General features: G+C 39.3%; 1 protein-coding gene across 27 annotated transcripts in view; it reads left to right on the forward strand.

The window, feature by feature from the left end:
• The window catches only part of RBFOX1 (RNA binding fox-1 homolog 1), a 1,152,005-nt gene that overhangs the window by 785,465 nt on the left and 342,621 nt on the right, over window positions 1-23,919 (forward strand). For 22 of the 27 annotated variants that reach the window (XM_064725897.1, XM_064725899.1, XM_064725900.1 and 19 more), the window contains one exon: window positions 2,054-2,095. The exons of 3 other annotated variants lie outside the window; for them this stretch is intronic. In XM_064725897.1, coding sequence (XP_064581967.1) covers window positions 2,054-2,095 — 42 coding nt within the window. Of the gene's footprint in view, window positions 1-2,053; window positions 2,096-23,490; window positions 23,633-23,919 lie in introns of those variants that run through there. 2 more of the 27 variants (XM_064725916.1, XM_064725921.1) reach the window with 2 other exon arrangements.

Consider the following 23,919-nt stretch of genomic DNA (forward strand, 5'->3'; position numbering starts at 1 on the left):
AATTGATGGTTTTCTTCTGTTGGTTGTGCTGCCAGATATGGAAGAGTAGTTGGATGTTAAGATGTGATCATCTTCTTATTCACTTATTCTTTGCCTCTCTGTTGTATTGTCCTACTGTTCATAAACACTTCTTTCTCATCTTAAATACATTTTTTCTGATATCTGAGATGTTAGGTATTTTATGTTTCAAATTACAGTAGCAAATAGCTGCTAACTAAAACAAAATAAACTATCTGCTTAAATAGTCAATAACTATATTTGTTCTTCTCTGAGTATTTGGTACACTTTTTCTTGTTACCTTAGAAATTTCACCTTTCTTGCATTGCCTCCCTCCATCCCACCATCAGAGGTTAAAATCTCCTAACAGAGAAAACCTAAATAATGAAAGAAGACCCTGAACAAAACCACCCAAACTCATTTCTAACTTTGACCAGGTGATCACTGCAGGTCCCTTCCAACTGAAATATTCCTTTCTATTTATTTTTAATCAAAGTAAAGAGGTTCATGTGGAATTCACATTTGAAATGAACTCTTGAGACTTATGCAAGCACACTTACAATGTGGACTAATATAACCTTAAAGTGACTCATAAATGGTGTGAAGTCATGAACTTAGAAAAGTGGAATTGTTAGTCTGCAAGTGGCAGTCACTTCAGCTGTACTTGATTTGACTCCTTAGGGGAATTGTAATTAGACTTATGCTGAATTCCTGTACTTGTTACTCCCTGCTGGGAACTTCAAAGAGCATTTGTTTCTGTCAGGCTTGTGTTTTCATACAGAGACTCTTGTAAAATTCTGCAGTACAAGTAGAAGGTTAAGCCTGTAATGTACTTTTTAGGACTCCTTCTGTGCTGAAAAGCAGGCAGTTTTATTTTGTTTGTAGTAACCTAAATTTGACTGAGAAGTTGCCATTTTCATTATCACTAGAGAGTAAAAATATCTTATACAAATGGGTATTAGTTGGTGTTTTAACTATGTACAAAGTAGTGATAAGTGTATTCCAAACCTTTGAAGATATCCTCAAAAACATTGCATCCAATTTTGTGTTTTATGGATTGTTTGCCATCTACACTAATGACAGAACTGACAGTGATGACACTTTCAAGGCTAATTAATGAAAATGTCAGTGATGACAATTTCAAGGCTAATGCTCCCTAATGAGTCTAAAACTATTCTAAAACTAATTTTTAAGGAAACCAAAGCCAAACCCAACCAGACACAAAACCCCTCTGTCCACATGGACAGATCAACACCGGAGTGCCTTCCTGGGCAAAGCTTTGAAAGTTTGGTTCCAGAGGTGCTGGTGCATGGCTGAGTTACACACCTGGGAGCTGGGAAACAGGCTGGGAATGGATATTTCAGGGTATTTTTTGTTCCAGAGCTCTCCCTGGAGAAGCCCTTTTATTCTGGCAGAGCTGGGGTGTCCCAAGCTGTGCTGTCACTGTCCCCTGTCTGCTGTCACAGCAGTGAGGTCCTGCCCAGCCAGCAGCGCTCACACTCTGAGCAGTTCCTTGTAAATCTGGCAGAGCACAAACAGCAATATGGAAAAAAACCCCATATATATATATATATGCTATGGTATCAAATAATCTTCAGAGTGACTTTTACACTGGATTAGAGCTGGATGTTTTCATGGGAAAGTGTTTTATCACTTATTTGAAGGTTCTATATCTTTATTCCTGAGCTGTGCTGTGAATTTATCACATATAGAAGCAGTGGAATATTCACAAATACAACAGACTTGTGATAGAATACAAACAGGAGGAAAGCTTCTTCCTGAACTGGACTGCCAGTCAGGCGTTTAAAATCTAAACAAGATTCTTTTTTACCTCAGTTTTGTTGTGAGTTCTGGTGTTAATTTCATTTAAAATATAAGTTTTAAAAATATCATTTTTGTAATAATGGTTCTGTGTGGATGCACAGGACAATAGTATCTTTAGATAAATGGCTGCATTTCCAATATTTATATGTGTGAGATAGATTAGCAGCTTTGTTGTGGCAAGAATGTTATGCTTTCAAAGTTATTTTGGCTTTTTTTGTTTCTTCCCTTATAGAGTTCAAAACAACAGATGAGTTGTGAAAGAGAACAGCTAAGGGTAAGTGCAATGATTTGCAAAATGTTCTGTTTCTTTAAAACATAAGCAGAATTTAGTCTGTGCTATTGACAGATGAATTACGTAATTTAAGAAGGACATATTTAGTTCATTTGTTGCTTGTTGGTAAATATTCTACATCTTTCAGTGTAAAGGAGCTAGATAGATAGATGGAGTGTTTTTTTTTTTTTTTGTGTAATGTGGTGAGATTTGGCAGCAAAAATCTTGAGTAAAATCTTTGCCTTTTCGTGGGACCCCTGACACTGAGTGAGCTCCTCCTGTGCAGCTCCAGCAGTGCCCAAGGTCACTGAGCTGCCCAGATTTGCTCCACTCAGAGGTGGTTTCCAGCAAGAGGAGATTATCCTGTGATTTTACATTGTGTAATTTCAGAGAGGAGCCAGTGGCAGGGCTGTGAGGAGCTGTTATTTCAGTGTCTGTTGGTTTGGTACCATCTGGAAGGGGAAGGAATTCCTGAGCCCAGGCTGCTGACCCCTGCATTTTCCCCTTTTTCTGTGTTAGAGTCACTGTGTTAAACAGCTTTTAGTTTCTGCTGCCTTTAAATGCTACAGATCCCTGAAGATGCTTTTCCATTGCAATATTTCTTGATTCATTCTAGTATTTGTTTGGGAAAGTAGAAGAGCCTTCATTAACTAAAAGAAAAAAAACAAAACCACAAAAACCCAACCAACCAAAAGCTTTTTGGTCATCTGAGTGTTGCTTAATAGACCTGCATTTATTGATAGCACATGTTGAATATTTACCTGAAATCCCACATGCAAGTAGGGAGGGAGAGGCAGGCCTGAAGGAAGGGTAAGTTCTATACAAACAAAATCTATACAACAAAAAAAATTTTTGGAAATAGAAAAAGCAGCTTTTTATTTGTCTGTTTGCTGTTTACTAAGCATCAGCAGTGCCTGCATGACTAGCAAGTATAAAGAATATACTTGTCTTAAAGTACATTGTGCAGTGTTCTTGCTCATCCTGCCATTTTTTGATTAACTCCATCAACATATCTAGATGCTTCAGCTGGTCCTCAGCACACTTGGAATGGGATTTTTGGTAAACAAGTTATGCAAGAACAATGCATCACATATTGTCCTCAATTCTTTCCTGGCTGCCATGTGACTGCATTGCATTGTACTGGAGCTGGAGTGACAAAGCTTTGTTTTATCAGCACTCATGTCTCAACAGAGCAGCTGTCAGAGCTAAAATATTGCAATAGTACCTGAAGGACAAGCTTTCCAAGAGGTAGCAGTGCCTTGAGAACAAAGAAAGTGTTCATTTCTTTTTATTGTTTTCATTTTCTGCCTTGAATGAAGGAAAATATTGTTTTAAAATATATCTTGAGGAGGCAACGAGCTCTTTCTTCAAGTAAATCTGTGTGCTTTTTCAAAGCAGTGGATAAGAGGTGGTGCAGTGAAACTTTCATGTGTCTTTCTATTCCAGTATTACACATTTATGTCTAACAATGAGCTCAGTGCTTGGGATGCCTCTGTGCCATAGCAAAATGTGACACCTGAAGACAAAGCCATGTCTGTAGCCTACTAAATTTAGCTACATCTTCTTCCACAACTCCTCTGATGTTCCTGTTGCACTAAACACAGTTTCTGGTGTAAATTCTGCTCCTGTCTCAGAGATCCCCCATGGCTTTCACAGCTTATCTGCTGTGACACTGAAATTTAAATGTACTGTGTGTGGACATGTTGCACTTTGAGCTCTATGAGGATGTCACTTGACCATTCTGCCACTTTTAGGTTGGCTCCCTAACAGAGCAGTGCTGTTAAAGAAATGTTTCATGGCCTGAATCAGGTTTTGCAGGCTTGCAGTATTTTCTTTTGGGGTTTGTGACCTGCCATGAGTACATGGATGTGAGGCAGTCCCTTCACAAAAAGTGGTGCTTCATCCCAGCTGAAAGAATTGAAATAGAACAAGGAAACAGGATTAAAACAACCTAATTCCTACATCCTGCTATTTGTTAAACCAATTCAACCAGATTATTGTTAGGTCATCTAATAATACAATAAAAAAAATATAGAATATCTCCCACTTCCTTGCTAAGTCTAAGATGAAAGTGTCTGCCACTCTTCTTTTATGGTTCTCTAGTAATTCCTTAGTCTAAAGCCATACAAAAAGTTTCAAAAGCAAGGCTTATAAAAAGCATAATACTGTAAATGAGTAATTAGTGATTATGATGCCTTGCGAGACTACCTAGAAGAGAGGGTAGACAGAGTTAAAGGAATAAAGTAGGGATTTATTGAAGCCTTCACAGGATACATCTTGGGCAGTGCAAGGCCCCAGCCAGGGCTACACCCAAGATGGACTCTGAGTTTTCACACTTGTGTGAGTTTTGCTCCATTTCCATGTTGGGGTTCATTGTCCAGTTACATCTTGCGGTTATGCAGTCCCACCCTCCCAGACTGCTCTCCTCAAGTGGTGTCCTTGGTTCTGGGCCTGGGAAAGGATTGTTCTGTCTGACTGAGCTGTGAGGAGAACTTGCTAACACTGTGAGAAGTTCAGAGTCCCACACTAAGGCAGTGCATAATCTGGAAAATATGAAAGGCAAAACTTAAGGCATCAATTGTGTGGCTATAGAAAGAAATATCCAAGTCTGACTAAAATAATTTCCTTAGACATTTCTCACCTCTTATCTGTTTCACTGCCTTGTAAATTCTAAATGCAAAGCAGCATGTCACTATTCTGGAATAAAGCATTTAGAGTAATGAAACTAATTCATATTAGAGCCTCTGACTATTATACATTTGATTTATAATGAATGATAACCCTAATAATTAAGGAAGGCTGTGCATTTTAACCCTTTCCTACTCAATATTTGAACTTCACAACAACCACAAGTGTGTAACTTATTTGCCCTGCCAACCTGGTACAATCCCCAGGTAAACATTCATGTCTTTACCTGAATGATTTAAATGAGAAATTATAAAAAACTATGGGAATTTTATCTCTATCAAGGCTGGTTGTGGTCTTTATATTCTATTTGGAAAAATAACATAACCTAACTTTGGTGCATTTCCATTTGATTTTAAAAAATAAAGCATCACTGCCATTTTTCAAGTTTTCCTTTTTCTTGGCAGTGATTTTCATTACAATGTCCTGCCTTGAATAATAATTATTTTTGTGTTTCTTAATGTCCTTTTGCTTTCTAATCTGGTGTCACTTAAATCAAGTTATACTAAAAAATAAAAAAAAAAGTGTGTTTTTAAAAGCAAATTGACTGATCAGTATTGCTCTCCCCACCTCCCTGCACACACTGCACTTCATCAGTGTTTCCTTTAAGGAAAATAATGATGCTCTTTGCTCCCCTCCATTGTGTTTTGTGTTATCCAGTCCTGTTTATAAATCTCTTTTTGGACAGCCACAGCCTCTCCTCCTCTCTGGCTCTCCTGTTGCCCCTTGCTGCTCATGAGTGCCTGTGTGTGCTTGGCATCCTGATGTATTAGAAATGACCTGTAAAGGCACAGAGCTCACAGCTTGCTCAGAATCGTTTAAAAGTGCTTTTCTGCTTGTATTCCAGTCTGAAAAACAGACTTTGAAACACACGTGGTGCAGGTTATTTAAGGCTGTGAAGAAAATTGGGATCTGAGCCCTGAGCAGGGATTATTTGGAGAACATAAAGCTATAAATAAGGGCAGTGCCAGCTCAGAAGTCTGTGTGCTGCTCCCACTGAACCTTCCTTGCTGCTCTGACTTGAATCTGGGGTGATACTTTCTTATCATAGCTAAGGACAAGCTAACTTAAAGCTTACAGAGCTTTACCCAACCTTCAACTCATCATTTATTATTTTGTATGATTAATTCAGTCTAACTGTTTAAAATGAGCTCCATGAGTTGTGCTACAGAAGAGAAGAATTTTGGTCCAGATGAGCTCTCCAAGGTGGGCAGAGAGCAATTTAAAACTCTAGTGTTGGGAGGCTTTATAAATGTTCCTGTGAATACCAATGAGGTCTAATGGTAAATGGTGTGATTAGCTTCCTTGATGTGAAATTCTAAGTGACCCAGTTGTTGCTCTAATTAACAGCTTCTTTCACATGTGCTTATTATCAAGATGCATTATATGCAGCCAGAGTTCCTCCTCTGGTCTGAAATACAGGCAGGGCAGGCTCTTACTGTCACCTTGTATTTAATATCAACTTTTTTGTTTTTATACTGTTCTAATTTTCAAGGAGACAGAGAGAAGTTTTGCATTCAATATTGTTCTATTTGTCTTGTCTCTTATATGGTAAATGAAAAAAAGTGCAACGTGCAGCAAAAAATGTATCCAAGTTACACCAGATAGAGAGAAAACAAAAGCAAATGCATTGATGCCCAGCATAATTTTTAAGCAGTAAATTTTTAAGCTAAATACTGATCCTGCAGTATTTAGCTTTATTTCTGTCTTTATCCAGTGCATTAATTTATCAGGTTTGTAATGGGCTCAGTTTTATTGATGAGGGCTCTTAGAAACTTCTTAAAATAAAGTTTTTGAAGCTCATTCTGTGGCATTAGCTTTCTCCAGTGATTACGAATAATCCATTGACATTTTTGTGTCCAGTGTTCCTCTGATGCACTAAGGAGTTACACTGTGATTCAGTGATAAACACTAATTTTTTAATCAGTTTGAGCTGAGCAAAACCAAACAAATAACTGGAGAGAAGAAGAGAACCAGAGTGGAAGTGGTTTGTTAAGTAGATATCTGAGGGGTTTTCTGAAATTATCCAGGGTGATAGCAGGGCAGTGCATACCTGGTGGTTGACCAAGAACCTCTGCTCTCCATCCACCTCTTGCCACACTGGACAGGAGGCAAGGAAATGGGTATGAGCTTGTTGTGTGAGTTAGTGATGTCTTGTTACCAGAGAGCAATGTGTAATTCATAGCATTTGTTCAAAACAGGGCAGCTGGTTCTGACCAGTAATAAAAATGTCACTTTTTGCCTTTCCTCTGAAAACCTCTTGGTCTGCATTTGTAAACCATGCGTGTTATGCCTGGAAGAGTAATCTGGAACTACCAAATATTACATGTCCCTCAAGGAAAAGGGGTTCAAAGGGGAGATAACCACTAAAGGTGGCTCAGCCCAGTGTGTTTGTGCTCATCCTTTCCTTAGGAACTCACATGTGCTGCACTTGATGTGCCAGACAAGTGGCTTAGAGTGATCCTGCTGTAGTTCCTGTAGATACTCTTGCAGTTATTCTTGTGTTCATCCTCCCTGTAGGTGTAGGTGGAGATACAGGTAGGTGAGATCAATAAGGAGATGTATTTTTGGTTCCTGGTTTGTATCACACATTGACATGCAATGAATTTGGAGTATTCTCACTCAGTGTCTTATCAACTCTATTCCCAGACATTCCATAAAGAGTAATACACATCACAGCTCAGGAAAAAAAATATCTTGGAAATGAGATCTAAAAAAGACTGGGGAGAAAGGTTAATTGTAGGGATGTGATTTCATTTAAATTTTAACTTAGCTTGAAATAAACGTGTGCCAAAAAAAGGGAACTAGAAAAATGTAAATTTCAATTGCAGTCTTGCTTGGCAGTTCTGTTAAATTTTAGGAGCCTTCCCAACTATAGTAACTCACAATGTTACTCTATAAAACTCCAATTTGCTGCTTAATATTATTGCAAATTAAGACAATAGCAAGGTAATGAAAACTGTTGAGGTTCATGTTTCAAGTGCCATGGCCTCTCACCACAAGGATTGTGTTCTCTTCAAATGCTGACTGCTAATGGGGCCCTTGGATCAAGAGAATAAAGTGTTGGCTGCACTTTGTTCAATTGGTGCCACTCACTTCAGGCTTCTTTGAATTCTTTCAGGAATAGTTGAGAGGCCTTTAGGTAATGTCCTGACTCTGCTCTTGGTGGAATGCTATTCAGAAAACTTTCCATTCCTGTCCTGGTGGTGTTTTGGCATCTCTCTCTGAGAACAGCAGGCAGAGGCTTTTCTGCTGTTCAAGCACCACTTTCTTTTGAATTCAACTTTGATTTTTGCCCAGTCAAGGATTTTCTCTGTGTGGTGCTTCATAATTGCTGGAACTGAAGAACTACAGGAATTTTTGGTGAGGCTGAAGCAATGCTTGCGCTAAGTACCTGTCTGGTTTGGGTGACTTTGTATGGAATTCAGCAGCTCCTCAGTGTGTGTTTAAACTTATATCTGTACAGAGAAACCAGAGAGAGGGAATAGTTCACTAGGGGTAATGAAGGTTCAGGAAGTGGTAAATTTATGAAAGGACAGAAGGCAATATGTTTGGACAGTTTAAGGGCTGCTGACACTGTGTGACGGTGTTCACAGGGGTCTTTGGGTGAAGGAAGAGATGAGGATCTGACTCCATGTTTCAGAAGGCTTGATTTATTATTTTATGATATATATTACATTTAAACTATATTAAAGAATAGAAGGAAAAGTTTCATCTCAGAAGGCTAGCTAAGCTAAGAATAGAATAGAAAATAATGATAACAAAGGCAGCTGCCTCAGACTCTGAGTTAGCTCCGCTGTAATTGGCCATTAATTAGAAACAAGCACTTGTGACCAATCACAGATGGACCTGTTGCATTCCACATCAGCAGATAACCATTGTTTACATGTTGTTCTTGAAGCCTCTCAGCTTCTAAGGAAGAAAAAATCTCAAGAAAAGGATTTTCATAAAAAGATGTCTGTGACAACACAGTACCCAAAATAAATTCAGTATCCCAGCGCTCTTTTCCTCCTGCTGCACAAACATGAGCAGTGCCCAGTCCTGGATCCAGTCTGGATTTGGGAACAGCTCCTGCACTCAGAACAGCAACTTTTGGTTCAGACTTTGTGCACACAGGGCCTGCACTCAGCTCCTGCTGCAGAGCACTCACTGTGAGCAGCGATGCTGGCCTAGAAAGGAAGAAAGGTTTTCTTGCTTAGTTTGTGTTTGTTGAGAGGGAGCTCTTTTTTCACACAGCTTTTGTAGTTTCTCTTTGATCATCTGGAAACCAGACCTTTGAGTGCACAGCTTTAACAGTGTTTATACTATCCTGACTTATTATTTCAACCTCTGCTGTTGTTGAGGCAATTTGACCGGCAAAGATCATGGTCCCTTTAGTGTCACCCCTAATTCAAGCAGGAAATGCTATCTAGTTCACAGTGCAGTTTGGAGGGTTTGTAGGTTTGGTTTTTTCTCTTTTCTTGGGGTTTTGTTTGGGTTTTTTTTTTTAGTTTGTTTGTTTCCTTGGTTGATTTGGTTATTTTGCAAGTTTTGGGTTGGTGTTGTTTTTTTTTCCCCCTGGGTGTTTCCATGAGGCCTTTCTGGCTTGGGTGAGGATTTTGTGGCTTTGCATGGGTAGTGCTGTTGGCCTGAACTATTTACTTTTCTTTTGCAATTAGGTGAAAAGAGTGAAAACCCAAGAAAAGTTTTCCAGCTGCAGGTAGCTGGGTTGTATTTTTAACACCCTTTTTGGTCTTTCCTGCATGGTGGATTTCTGTTCTCATTTACTCATTTATAAAAGAACAGATTGAGCAACAAGAGTTTTAAAGGGAACAGGAAAGGCATTGAAAATATAGAAAGAAGTGAAAAACCCCCCAAAAATTTACATGAACAATCCAAACAATGTGGTATTATAGGGTCAAATATTCACTAAGCCATGTTGACTTCTTGAACCTGTGTTCTTTGAAGTAGAAAGAATGAAGGAATATTAATTTTAATATGGCTATCATGTCCTTGTTTTGATGTTTATGGTCTTTTTCTTTTCTGTAAAATCTTTCCAAACTTTACTTGTTTAAACTGGTCAGGTGTACTACTCTACAAAAACATTTCATCATGGTTTTCTAAGTAGCTGCCATTTTCTTTTCAAAGCATTACAAGGAAAAATAAATTCACCTAAAAAAACCTCAGAAATGCACAAATCAATATTAACATGCAAATATATACATAGTAGTATGTATTTGAATTATACATATATATATAAATACAGTTAAGGATCCAGTCCTTCTGACTTGTGGTTGACATGCACTGCTGGATAAAGAGTGAAATCTTGGTTTTGCATAGGCCAGGATTTTAGAAGTCTGTGTTTCTTCTTAGTAGTCTGTATTTGTTCTTAGTTCTGACATTTTTAATAGAGAGAATAAGTGAACTGTAAGTGTGCCCTGTTCTATTCTGCAGCAAGATCCCACCTTGTCCTGAAAGCCAAGTCATTGTGTTCAACAGGAATGGCTTTCTTGGTACAAAATCCCAAAAACCTCTATGTAGTCCCCAGGAAGCAGGATAGAGAAATAAAAACACACCAACACAAAAAAAAATATACGTTTTTTTAAGATGACAATTGTTTTGTGCCATCTTGAAGTTCTGGGCTCAAGAAGGAGCTGTACTTGTTGTTGGAAGAGAAGTGAAGTACAGAATTCTAAAAGCACTTTAGTCAACTAATTTTTATTCTTTTCGCAAAGGCTTGCAGCAAAAAAATGTTTAGGAAAAAAATGTAATTTTCAGAGTTTCACCCTTTTCCCTGTGTGGGCCTGGACAGGCTGGAGAGGTGGAGCCAGGTTCAAGGTCCTGCCCCTTGCCTGAGGCAATCACCAACATCAGGGGGACAAACTGATGAGAAATGGAAGAAATCCCAAGCTGGTATTTTCATATTTGTGCCATGGTATGTGGAGGATCCATTTTGTGAGCCAGGAAGTGGCGAAAGGCAAAAATGCTCTGCTGATTTTTAGCATCTTTGTTGTTTCTCACCCCTGGGAGAAGCTGACCTTGTTTCAGGAATGTTTTTCCTCCACATCTGTGTGCTGTTGTGTGTTTTGAAGCTTTGATCACCTCTGTTTTCTTTACAGACAGTGTGGCTTAGGGAGAGGGAGATATAAAACCAAAGTGCATCAGATCAGAGGCATTTTCTATGCTCCACTAATACCAGAAATTTGAGCCCTTCCCATGAAGGAGTGGCTACAGATGTATCCCAAGCATGCAATCAAATGCCACGCAGGCTGTTATTCATAGGTAATGGCCAAAAATACAGATGCACTCAGTGCTCACCTGCTCCATTTCCACATTTCTCTTTCATGCAGTAGTTACCTCTGCCTTTGGATTGTTAAGATCTCTCTGAGTACAGCACTGAAAGTGAAAGAAGTGGTGTTCATCCCAAGGTCACTTTGGTACTTGAGAGCAGCTGCCCTCCAAAGAGCACATAATGAAGAGTTTTATTACCTTGTGGTTGGTTTTCCCTACGTGCTGGAGATTGCTTCATATGCTACCAGCTCATTTCTCCTTTTTTCTTTTTTTTTTTTTTTTCTCCTCCTCTGAACTGCTGCTTTCTACAACTGTTTTTATCATTGTTAAAAATCATTTATATAGCACCATAAATTACAGGCACTTTACAAGCAAGGAGTAAGATACTGCCTTTGCCCCAAATACTTTATGGTTCAGATACATCTTTGATATCTGGTGTACCTTTTTTTTACTTAACACACAGCCTGGGAATTTTAAGGTAGATTGCATTAATCTCCTGTTTTATTCCCACAATTTTTCATGATCAAACGATGGTGAGGGCCTTTCTGTGATGCAGATAACCAATCATCAGTTTGCTACTTGCCATAAAGGTATTGTAAACATTCTCCTCACTGAGAATTCCAGGCACATACTTTTGTGCTCATACATTTGCATCTAAAACCTGTAGGCACTGGAAAAAACAAATCTAGCATTTTGATAATTTAACTGCCCCTTTTTTCTTTCTTTTCTTCACACTCTAACTGGCATTTCCCATTTTTTTGGAATGAAATCTCCCAGGAATTTTCGTGTGATATTGCCACAGTGCCCAAGGAAAAACCTGGCAGCATGATCTTTGATAAGGTAGTTTAGTTTTTGGAGTTTTGGCTCAATTATTAGGCTCCCGACTCCAGGATATCTCATACTTCATTTACACTTTGTCTTCCACTAACACAGATATTTAAAATCTAATAGTAGCTATAGTTTAATTTGAAATTAGGATTTTTTTTAAGTTTACCTGGATGATATTAGTCTAAAATACATTAAAGGTCTGGTACTGTAATTATTTACTATTCTCTTCCACCTTTAAACACAGATTTTTTTAAAAAAACCCAAGCAAGCAGCTGTAAATCTAGGGGGAAAAAAACCCTGTAAATTCACTTACTAATCTAATTTTTCCTAAGCTCTTGAAAAGTGCAAATCTTGGGTGCTGGGCACCTTCCCTGTGGTGCTCAACTGGAAATGTGGAATGTAGTGTGGGATTGTGAGGGTGTCTTTCAGTTGTGATGGTCTTGTAACCTTGTATCTATTTCACACTGAGAGATAGTAAAAAATTTTGAATAATTATCAGTGCTAAAAATATAGAAAAACTTTTCTCAACTGGTTTGTATACAAATTTTGGGGTTTTTTTTCTTCACATGTTGACATCAGAACAGAGCAATCATCATGTGCTAGCATTGCCATGCAGTTCTTTGTGGTTTGAAAACCAGATGGAATGGCTGCAAACAATTAGTCTCCCATATTCTATTCTGTATGTTAAAATTATAATTCTGAGCCAAAAATTTTAAAGAGGTTTTTTTCACTAATTTCTTTGAAAATGTATTTGAGACTCCAAAATAATGCATAATGGTTTGCATTTAAATCTCAGGCTTTCACAATTTTTAGAGAACTGTGTGGCTTATATGATACCAAATATATAATGATGTGAATAGCATTGGCTTTTATTTAAAAATGGTTGAAAGGAAAAGAAAAACTCACTTTTCAAATTGATTAATGAAAATATATTTCAATGTCTTATTCAGAATCATCCAAGCTTTATTTTGAAAGTGCTGGCAAACACTGAAGTTATTAAAAAGAGAATAAAGGTCAGTGAGTGTGCATCTGTAATCATACTACCATCAGTATGGTAATCTAATCTAGAGGAAATTCAGTTGAAACAAAGATTTTTCATGCTATTCCAGTAAATAACAAAAGCAGGTTGATGTTCCTGTGTGTTTTTCTGAACTAAACCCCACCCAAATGCTTGCACTGTTTATTTTGCTGTGCTGCTGGCACTAAGGCATGTTATTGATGCACTTGAAATGCATTATGTGGGTACTCAGGCTCTTACCCTGCTTGGAGGCACTGGGAGTGCCTTCCCTTGGCTAGGTGGAGGAAAGAATGTAAAATTATTGGAATTGGGTTGGAATTTGGAACATAGAAATAGACTTAACAAGTGTGTATCAGGCAAAGAGAACTTTAGTGTATGTTTAATTAGGGGCTGGTGCTCCCTGACCTCAGTGTTTGCATTTCCACAGCCACAGAAGGGTTTAATTCAGTTTTAATTCAGTGAGTGGAGACTCACTCAGAACAGAGCATCCTCATTCAGGGCTCAGGGGAGAACACCAAATATCACCTGTGAGAGGCCAGATGGGCTTTGTGCAACCTGATCATGCAGCCCAGAGCTCCCTGCATGTAAAGAATTCCCTCCTTTGAAGTGCAGGTCAGGATGGAAAACAAGCCCTGCTTGTTAGCCCTGTGCTCTGAGTGTAACATGTCCTTAGGAGACAGCAACTAAATAGAAGCAGGGTACCCCATTCTGAATGGGATTTGTCATATTGGCACATGACATTTCATGTTAAAAAAGAAAAAAATCACAGTATCTTTTGAAATGCTTTAATATTGTTTCCTTGCAAGGCTCAGTTTGCCAAGGTGCTGTGGTGCCTTTGATCAGCATTTTGCAATTTCCTCTGTGGGGGAGCCCAGCTGAGCCTGATGCAGTCCCAGAGAGAAGGGACATCCAGATTGTCACATCTCTGTGCCCGAGGAGCTGCCCCTGCTCCTCAGGGATGTGCTTTCCTGAAAACAAGAGCAGCAGGGTTTGCTCTGCCCCTGGCTGCTGCTCTGAGGCTCAGTCCAAGTGCCACCAACCTTCTGTCATGGGAGGTGCTTCAGAGCTGAGCGCTGACCCTGGGCTGCAGCAGGATGGTGTGCTGGTGATTTGTCTCTGATGGAAGGGAGGAACAACCACTCCTTGTGATGCTACTGCAGAATTTCCCTCCTGAGGGGGGAAAATAAAAAAATCTCAGCTTTGACTTGTGATGGTGTTCGCAGGGGTCTTATGCTGAGGGAAGAGACGAGGATCTGACTACATTTTTCAGAAGGCTTGATTTATTATTTTATGATATATATTACATTAAAACTATATTAAAAGAATAGAGGGTTCTCCTCAGAAGGCTAGCTAAGCTAAGAATAGAAAAGAAAGAATGGTAACAAAAGCTCTGTCTCAGACTCTATCTGAGCCACCTGACTGTGATTGGCCATTAATTAGAAACATCCAAGATGGGCCAATCAAAAATCCACCTGTTGCATTCCACAGCAGCAGATAACCATTTTTTACATTTTGCTCCTGAGGCCTCTCAGCTTCTCACGAGGAAAAAATCCTAAAGAAAGGATTTTTCATAAAAGATGTCTGCGACATCACACATGCACAGAGTCTTATCAGCCTGTACTAGCAGAAGAATCTACATTTTGGTTTGAGACAGAGGTTATATTTCCAGAATGTCACTGTTTTCAGACCAGGGTGTAATTTTTTTGGTTTTTCTCAGTGTCAGTACCTGTGCATTTGCTGTTGGAAATAGTTAACTTTGCATTTTGTTGGTGGGAAAGGAGAATCCAACTGATGTGAACCATGAACCCCCTAGGAAAACAGAAAATACATAGATTCAGAGCATCTCAGAACACCAATTAAATATTTAGTGTACAGGCTGGATCCCTCCTAATGGAGAGTGTCTGAGGTAAACACAGCATCTCTAATGTACAATCAATTTAATAACAGAAAGGACTGGCAGCTCATGGAAGGGGAGAGGATGTATTTTGATTTCAGGCAGAAGAACTGTGTGAGAAGTGAAATTTTTAATTGTGAGGATGAATATTCGGGCAATCCAGCTTTAGTTTGCTGAAGGAATTTCTGATAGAACTGGAGGGCAGTGGAGGAATGGGAAGTACTCACTGGTTTGATGATTGTCTGGTTTTCTGCCTGGTGGTGGCTGTGCAAATGGGTCTAGAAACAGAACACTGACATGATTTGTAATGCTTGAAACATGCAGGGAAAACTTTTCTGAATTGGATATTTTGCAAGAAGTTGAATACTCCCAAAATATTTTTAAGATGAGGAAAAAAATATTCCCACTCTGGGGACGTTGGAAGTGGTGTAGTGACCTGGTTATCAGGTGCTATTGCAATCTGCTGCCCCAGAGTGTTCCTTGGAGCAGTGCTGGGTGCATTTACCAGCTGCTCAATTACTACAGCTCCTGTAGAGTTGTGTTGAATTTAGCTTCTTTCTAGAAACACCTGTTCTTCAAACCCAACCGTGTCCTGTTTAAAGAAATCCTAGAAATGAGTCTTGGTACTTTGAAGCTTCCAAAGTGAATAAGAGCAGACCGTGGGTAGAATGCATGGAGAGCTGCACTGACAGCCATTCTCAGATGTGTGGTGTTTCAGGATGCCTGGAAGACATTCCCTCTGCCAGACTGCCAGAAAACACTCCTTTATCTCATTTTGTCTCCTGGCATGCCCTGGTTACCTCTCAGGGTTTGGACTGATGGACAGAAATTTCACAGTATTTTTGAAGTGATGTCAAAATAACTTGAGGTCACTTCTGAAAATCAGAACCATTTGGCCATGCATGTGCATACAGCATGTTGTATTTTTTGGGGAAGCACTGATGTAGCCTTAATTATTGTCTCACTACTTATTTGTCTTTAATACACAAATACCAGATTTCAGAACATGTCAAGTGTTTCTAGAAAAACATAGTCAGAGACCTATTAAAGGCACATGTTCTGTGAATCTCACGGTAGGAGCCAAAAAAAAGAAAAAAGGTAATGGAGAAAATCTGCAGACATCAAGATGATGGAGAGGGTCCTACAAGTCACAAAATGAAAGGCAGGCATAGATGCCCAAAGTGTTTTTGTGGTCTGGAAGGCAGCCAAAGAGGCATTGATTTATTAAAGAGCAGCCTCAGGGCTTCCTTTTCTCTATGTGATGGTGCCATTAGAGCTCCTCAAGCAGGCTCTGATTTCCTTGAGAATGAGGAGTAGAAGATGCTGAGGACAGTTGGTGTTTCCAGGCTGATGCCACTGCCAGACCATCACTTTGTGTACCTGCCTGGGGAATTCAGTGTGTCAAGTGTGAGTTCCTGATTGTTAAACACAGCCACGGCTTGTGCAAGAACTACCCCAGCAGTTGTGTGGGTTTTACACTCTGTAGTTGTGATGTGATGTAAAGAAAACCAACTTTAATGAGACAGCAATAGTGAGCCACCAATTGTCTCAGAAATGCCCAACTCAGCTGTTTTGTTAATGGAGTTAACTCAGGGCTGTCTTTGTGTGCTGCTCATATCCTGGCAGTGATTAGCACCTGTAGCATCAGCTTTTTGTCTGCTTTTGTAGATATCTCAATCCTCTTATGTAACTCCTATTCTCTCTGAATAGCCAGGATTAATTTTGTAGTTTTCCATTCCCTGCCCCTGCAGTGCCTCCCTAAAACCCTGTCCCTGTGTCTCCTCCTTTGTCACTTGTCCTGTTTGTCACTTGTCCGTGGGCAATACCTCCACCAGGCTGCAGAGGCTTTTCTGATACTGTGAGCAAAACTGGAGCTGCTGCCCAACCTCACTGGTTCTGCTGCTGTTCCCAGGAGCTCAGGTGGCACAGGAGCAGATTTTCCACCTTATTTTAAGGCAGGGCTGCTGTACAGTGGGGCTGCCATCAGCTCTGAGAATAGAAGTGTGCTCAGCACACACTGTGGATGTGCCTGTCCCTCACCAAATCAAAACACTGCTAGAACCTTATAACTGTTCTCACCTTGTTAGAAAACAGGTGAGAGGAGAAGACAGAGCATGAATTAGTTTTGTCAGATCTATAGTCAGAAATAGCAGCTGATAGGATTGCTGTGATAAGCTCTGTGTGATGGCTCTGCTGAAAGGTAGGCTGCTCCATGATTTACTGAACTATTAGAAGTGGTAAAACTGATCCATTTGTTATCATCCAGTGCATAAAGACTTCAGGATTTAAGGAGCCTGCACTAAATAACAAAGCAATTTATATACTCATAAACTGAAAATTACAGGGAAGAAGTCCTTAAGTCATTGGTAATAGGAGCCTTTTATCATATTAGTGATGATTACCAAATGTTAACCCCTACTCCCGTTTTTAAAACCAAATCTTACCTTACAGTAGTTGCAATTACTTAAAAGAACTCCTAGAGACAACTTTGTACTGATTTATTATGCGAGTGTGGCAAGTTTTATTTATTTATCTGAGTGCCATCCCTCTCCCAGCCCATCAGGTGATGTGAGCTGATGGATGGCTCTGCCAGCAGCAGCATGGGGCTGATGTCACCTGAGCAATGGGATGAGCTGCCTCCACTACTGGGGAGCACTTCTTTACCCAAAGCAAATTTGAGTGTAATATCTTCAAAAGAGATTTTTTTTCCCGTGCTTCAATAGCTAGATAATAGTTAGCAATAGTTGGTTTCAGATTAGTCTGTTCTAAGGAGAATATAATTATGTGTCCTACTGTGAAGATGGAAATACCCTCTGCCAGGTTTTAGAAATGCATTATAAGACTGTGAGTTGTCTTTGTGTTCTCTTGAAGCAAAGATTTTATGGGCACTGGAAAGGAGATGTTGACTAAAGCTGAGCAAACATTTGCCTGGAGGTAATTTTACTGATGACATTAGTTTCTTTTTTCTGCTCCGGAGTGTCCTGAGATACTTAATTCATTCAATTTCATTCAGCCAATCTAAGTTCTCAAGGAACAGATGAATTGAGAGCCACTTGTTACCAGAACTCAGTATTTGATATCCAGCTTGCTTTGTTTAAATGTGAATGATTACATGCTGAAACAGATTTGTTTCTTTTTGTGAGCTGTATAAGCAGAGTATCTAAAATCAAGATTTGCACACACACCTGGGTGTTGTACAGAAGAAAATTGGAGAGCCATACTAACATTTCAGGGAATTTAGTTAAAACTCTTTTCTTGCAGTGGGTAAATTCTGATCCCACTGCCCTTGTGTTAAACTTTTCTTTCACAGACCTTGTTTAAGTAAATTCAAATGCATCATCAACCCACAGTAACACTGATCAGACTGAAGCTGGAGTTCAGTTGACATCCCTAAAACCAGGGGAGATGATGTGGGGTTTTCCTGTGGTGCCAGAGCTCTCTTTGGCAGAAATGTTGGCTGAGTCTGTTCTCACCAGAATGAGTGAAGAAGCAGCAGCAATAGCACCTGCCATTGAAATTATGGATTGATTGAGCTGTTACCAACTCAACTATGATCACTAATAATTTGGCTTAATTATAATCACTTAGTTACCCTGAGTTTTGTCAGGATGGGATGTTTGAGTGCTGGGAGAAATAAGCCAGATTTTGTTCCAGACATCACAAATGAAGTGTTTGTACCAGACAATGGAGCAGACCCCTCGTGGTTTTCTTCCCATCACTTTGCTGTGCTAAGTGTCAGGAAAATTCATCCACAAATACCAGAGATATATGTCCAAAAAGGAGACAGAGGAGTCCTTTTATTTTATTTGAATAAAGGGAGAGGCCTTGGGGCATTCCCCTGGGATCTCTCAGATTTTTGGAGGATGCAGCCTCCTTTTATCCCAATTTCCCATTTCCCTTCTCTCTTTCCCCATTGGCTGAGGTACTTGAGAGGTTCAGACTTCCCAGAACACCTGATACCAGAGATTCCCCTCTAATGTATAACCCTCCCTTTTAATTTTTAATTCTTATAGAATTTAGGGGTTTTTCTTCTCCATTGTTTCTTTCATCTTTCAATGTCTAATTTCATTTATCAGCAAACCTAAAGTTTATTTGTAAAAGCAAATATATTTTTCAATATATTTTTCCTCTATCAGTGGAATCCTTCTCATTATTTCTTTTATCTCTCATTGCTGGTTTTATCTACCAGCAGACCCACAGCTTGTTCGGAAAGACCAATCCATCATTCCTCTCATAAGGAAAGGGAAAGCAAAGTTTTATGTTGCTGGTTCTGTGGGCAATGATCAGCTCTGTGCATCCCACACGTGTGCCATGGAATGTGGGATTGAGGAAACTCCCATGTGCCCCCATCCTGCTTGTCCCCCTTGCACTGAGCACAATTGATCACAGCCAGCAATCCTGGCTGGGGGTTTGGAATTGTGCTGAGCTTTAATGACCAGGTTGTTGGCTGCTTGCTCCTCAGGCTTTCCTGGGACAATATTCTGACCTTGCTGTAGAGCAAATGAGCACAGAAACCAATTTCTTGCATCAAAAATGACAGAAGGGCTAAAGCAATAGAAATTAATTGAAAATGGGGAAAAAAAAAACCAAACCAAAATCCCCCAAACAAACCAACAACAAAATGCAAAACCAAAAACTGTGTGACGAAAACATAGAGTTCATAAACCAATGGAGCTGTTTTTATAAATACAGAGTTTATAAACCAACATAAAGTTGCACTTCAGTTGCTCTTCTGCATTTATGCTGAAATCCAAAAAAGCAAAAGCCAGAAAAAATACAGCAAAATCCACCCCCTTAAACCTGCAGTGAAACAGGAACAGAGTAAGGACTTGTTTTGTTTCCATACCTCCGAACAATTTGCAGTTTTTCATTTCATATACAGCCATAATAGATGAGGCTGTTAAGGTGTGGAAATTAAGCACAAACACAAATATTTCTAGCCTTCTAAATACTTCGAATTATTTTTTGTATTCTGTGTAAATTATGTGAGATTTTAGCATTGTTGCAGCTCATATATCATGGGCATCATCTTGGGGAAGCTGAAGTAAAAGAAACCAGTTTATTATCAGTAATGGCAGTGTAATAATTACCATCACATTCCCTCCCTCCTTTATCAGGCTTTTTGGTTTTTAAGAATTATTAAATCCCTCTGGTTTAAGTTTGGAAGAACAGAGATGTTAGTTGAAAATATAAACTCATTAAAGTGAGTAAGTTTTGTCTTTGCAGTCCATTAGTCAAATCTATGATTTTGATACCCTTCTATGTGGTCATATAGCACCTAGAAAAACAGATTGTACCACCTAGCACTGAGCTTGTTTTAATATTTCTGCAGTTCCAGGAGTCTTATATCCCTTGCAAAAGGAGGAACTTAGTCTGCATTTTCTTATCTTCCAATGCAGTAAGCAGCAATATCAGTGCTATTTCCAATCTTCTGTGTCATTAATAAATATGCCAAGATATGTCTGTGAATTATGGCCCTTTAATAAGGTAATGGAGCTCCTAGAATCTAGAGCTTGATTTTTTAGAAATGGGAGCTGTTTGGGTGCCAATAAGAATGTGCTGATCACATATATAACTAATCTTGATTAATTATGAGTACAAATTTTATTGTTTCCTTGTTACTGTTACCAAGTATTTTTACCTACCCTTAATATCTCAGCAGTCCCTTGTGATTCTGTAGGGAAAATACATAATATTCTGATTGATTATAGGAGTTGCAGCTCACACAGCAATGCTGGTGCTGAAGCTGTGACAATACCTGGGAGCCCCATGTGAACATCTTGGGGGGCATCAGGGGAGCTGGGCCATTACAGCAGCAAACAGCAAACACCCAGATTGGTATCAGAGTTTCTGACTGTTGTTTTTTAAAAGAACACCAAGGTTCTCATTGATTTCAGCAGCCTTTGACCTGAACTCAATGTCAGCTCTCCTGGACCAGCCTTTGTTAAAATGATTGTGGTCACTACCTTCAATTTACTTTTTTCACATTGTTTGCAAATCCAGAACATGTAAGAAGTGACCTTAGCAAAGAGGGTTCAGTTCAAACTTCAGCCATAGGTGCAAGAACCAGAGTAATACACCTGTTTTTAGTCTTATTTTATCCACCTTCTTCTACCTGCACAGGAACTACAGCTGATCTAACAAAGTATTGAATAATATCTGTGTGAAAAATAAAGCACTTCAACTGAATGGTATTGTACTCAGCATTACAATTTGTTCCTCTTGTTTGGAGGAATAAGATGTGAAGAATTGGCTGAGTAACCAATTTAATAATGGAGAGGATTTAGAATACAGAGAGAGGAGTTGAAAGCCTTGGGACATCATTCCCTGAAGCTTCATATGCTGCCTGTGCTATGCTCCAAAACAGGGTAATTTTGATACAGAAGTGATTTATAGGCAATACCTGTGCAGTCTTTTATCACATTAATAAAATCTTTAACTAGCCTTTGAAAATTCTAAAACCTCCTGTGTTCAGTTGAGGTGCACAGATAGAAAGAGCTGCTGGCTGGCAGATGTTCAGATACATTATCAGAAAATGTATTTTCAGCCTAACCAGTATAATGTAATTCATTCTAACATGATATTTCGGGTTTATTTCAGTGTAACTGACTACAGAACACAGTGCTCTGTGCAGGAGACTAAAGGAGGTGACTGGGTTAGGCCTGGTACAGAGCTGAGTATTGGTGGCAAACTGACAGATCATTTAAACAACTCAAAACTGGAAACAAAAGTGTTTTCTTTTCCTCTTGTATTCCGCCCAGGTGAAGGAAGTGGCTTTGTTTCATGAGACTGCACTAAACTTATATAAATGTTATTGTTGTTGCACATTACATTAAAAATTATCACTTTGGGAATTGCTGTGTTAAATCTTTGCCTTTTGCCTCCACTGAAAGAGGCAAGAACATTTTAGCTGGCTGTAGTATTTTACAGATGAAGCATAAATAGCTCTGTGTGTGTGTATGTATCTGTTTATCTGTATAAACTTCTCTGTTGAAATCTTAGCGTGAGGCGCCTCATGAATTGATTGCTTCATTTTGCTGTTTAATCAGCTCTGAACTGTCAGTGCCACAGCAGTTATTTGTACTTGGACTTCACCCTGGTGGCAGATTCCAGTTGGTTTTGTGCTATGGATTTCAGTTTGCTCCCCCCAGTCTTGCTTTGCTGTTGAATTTCCTCTTTCTGGGCTCTTTCAGCAGGTGCCTCTCCATTTGCCACCTGCCCTGGTGCAATTTAGTTAAAGCATTATAATTATTTAGGTGACATTTTACCTTGTATGGTTAGGCTTAATATGTAAATGGATTGAAGTCTTTAGGTAAAAAGAATGGGATAATTTTATTTTTTTTTAAGAAGTGAGAGGTTTGTGATCAAAGATAAGAAATAAATAATCAAACATAAAAATAAGGAAAAATTTCTGTTTTATCTCATTCCCATGATCATTTTTATATCTCATCTCTTTAGTAATTATTGATTTATAATATAGAGTTGATGCACTTGGTAGAGAGACTGTGTGAATAGCTCTCCACATCAGTACCCAAAATGTGCCATGTTCAGGGTGTGTGGCATGCACCAGTTCACAAGGCCAGGCATGATTGTCAAACCCAATAATGCAGCCTTAAAAGTAAATAAGATTTTTCTCCTTTACATTTTAAAATTGTTTCTCAGCTGAGGATGATGCTAATTAATTTACTAATGATATTGTGCGTTTTAATGAGATGGGTTAAATGAGTTAAAAGTATTTTCTTGTAGCAAAGGATAAAAGTCCAAGTGTCAATCAAAAAAAAAAAAACTCGAGTCCCTTGCATGCTCACTGATTTGCATAATATATATTTAACTTTAAAAAAGAGCCAAAGATGGAGTTCTCTCTATTAACCTTTATTAATTATGCAAATCACAATCACAACTTTGATTTTTAAGTATCTATTACGGTAAGAAAAAAAAAATCCTACCAAAAATAAATCAAATCACCCCAAACACTTCTGCTGTGGTCTGATTTACTGTTTGCACTGCCTGTTTCTGGTGCTGGCAGCAGGAAGAGCAGCAATAACACAGTGGAGACAGTAGATGGCTGTAGAAAAGTGTGTTGAGCGCTCCTGTGTGAGCGTAATAAGATTGGGAAAGGCCTTGACCTGACTGGATGCAGCTTTTATCTGAAGTACATTTAAAGAGATAAAGGAGAAGCAGGGTGCAGTACATGTTCCTTTCTTTTCTGTAGGAGCTCTGCTTTGAGTTTAAAAATTTCTCAAATGCGGGATTTGTGAACTGGGTCCTTCAGCAGGGAGAGGTAATGGCTCCAGAGCCACCAGAGTCACTCTGAGGATTTCCCCCCTCCCTCAAGGCGTCTTAGAAATCCTCCTGTAAAATTCCTACAGAGGGGGCGTCTGTAGATCCCATAATAATAATCAGGAAGTGGTAGATTCCCATTTATTTATTTATTATTACTTTTTTTTTTTTTCTTTCCCTCTCCCCCCCCCTTCCTCTCCAGTGTAGTTGGCTGCCTTTAGTGCACGGACCTGCTCATTAAATAGATACACCAAGAACTGTTACCTAAGCAAGCTTGACAGTAAAGAAAGGACAGACTGAGTTAGGGAGAAAAAGGGAAGAAAAAAGACAGCCTGAAGCAAGTCACTTCACACGCAGAAAGAGCCACTGAACGAATGCTATTCTCATAAACAAACTAAAAAAAATACCTTGTATAAGAAGAGAACTGTGAGGACTTGACAGGAAAAAGGCAAGATTTTCTACCCACTGTTTTCAGTTTTCCTTCCAGACATACTTGGTGAAGTAAGGAGACTTCTGTTTGCTGACAGAGCCCTTGATTTCTTTCAAGATGATGATGTATTTGTGGGTAGGTAGTGTCTCTCTCCGTGTCAATCTTTTGTTAATAGATGGACTTTGGGAGCGTGGATTTTAGCCTGTAGTTGCAGCGTGTTGTGTGCTCCGGGAGGTGTGTGTGCTGCAGGGGAGCGTGGCTGGGGTGCAGTACCTGTGCTTGCATTTCCAGGCAGAGTTGAAACAAACCGGGTCATTTACTGAAGCTGGGATTTATTTTCATGGTTTGCAGGATGTGGCAGGGTGCACTGCTTTCTTTTCAATGCCTTAGAACGTACTGCAATCGTGTGAGATTCACTGTGG

This window comes from Zonotrichia leucophrys, chromosome 14 (assembly GCF_028769735.1).
Source record: "Zonotrichia leucophrys gambelii isolate GWCS_2022_RI chromosome 14, RI_Zleu_2.0, whole genome shotgun sequence".
Classification (NCBI taxonomy): domain Eukaryota; kingdom Metazoa; phylum Chordata; class Aves; order Passeriformes; family Passerellidae; genus Zonotrichia; species Zonotrichia leucophrys.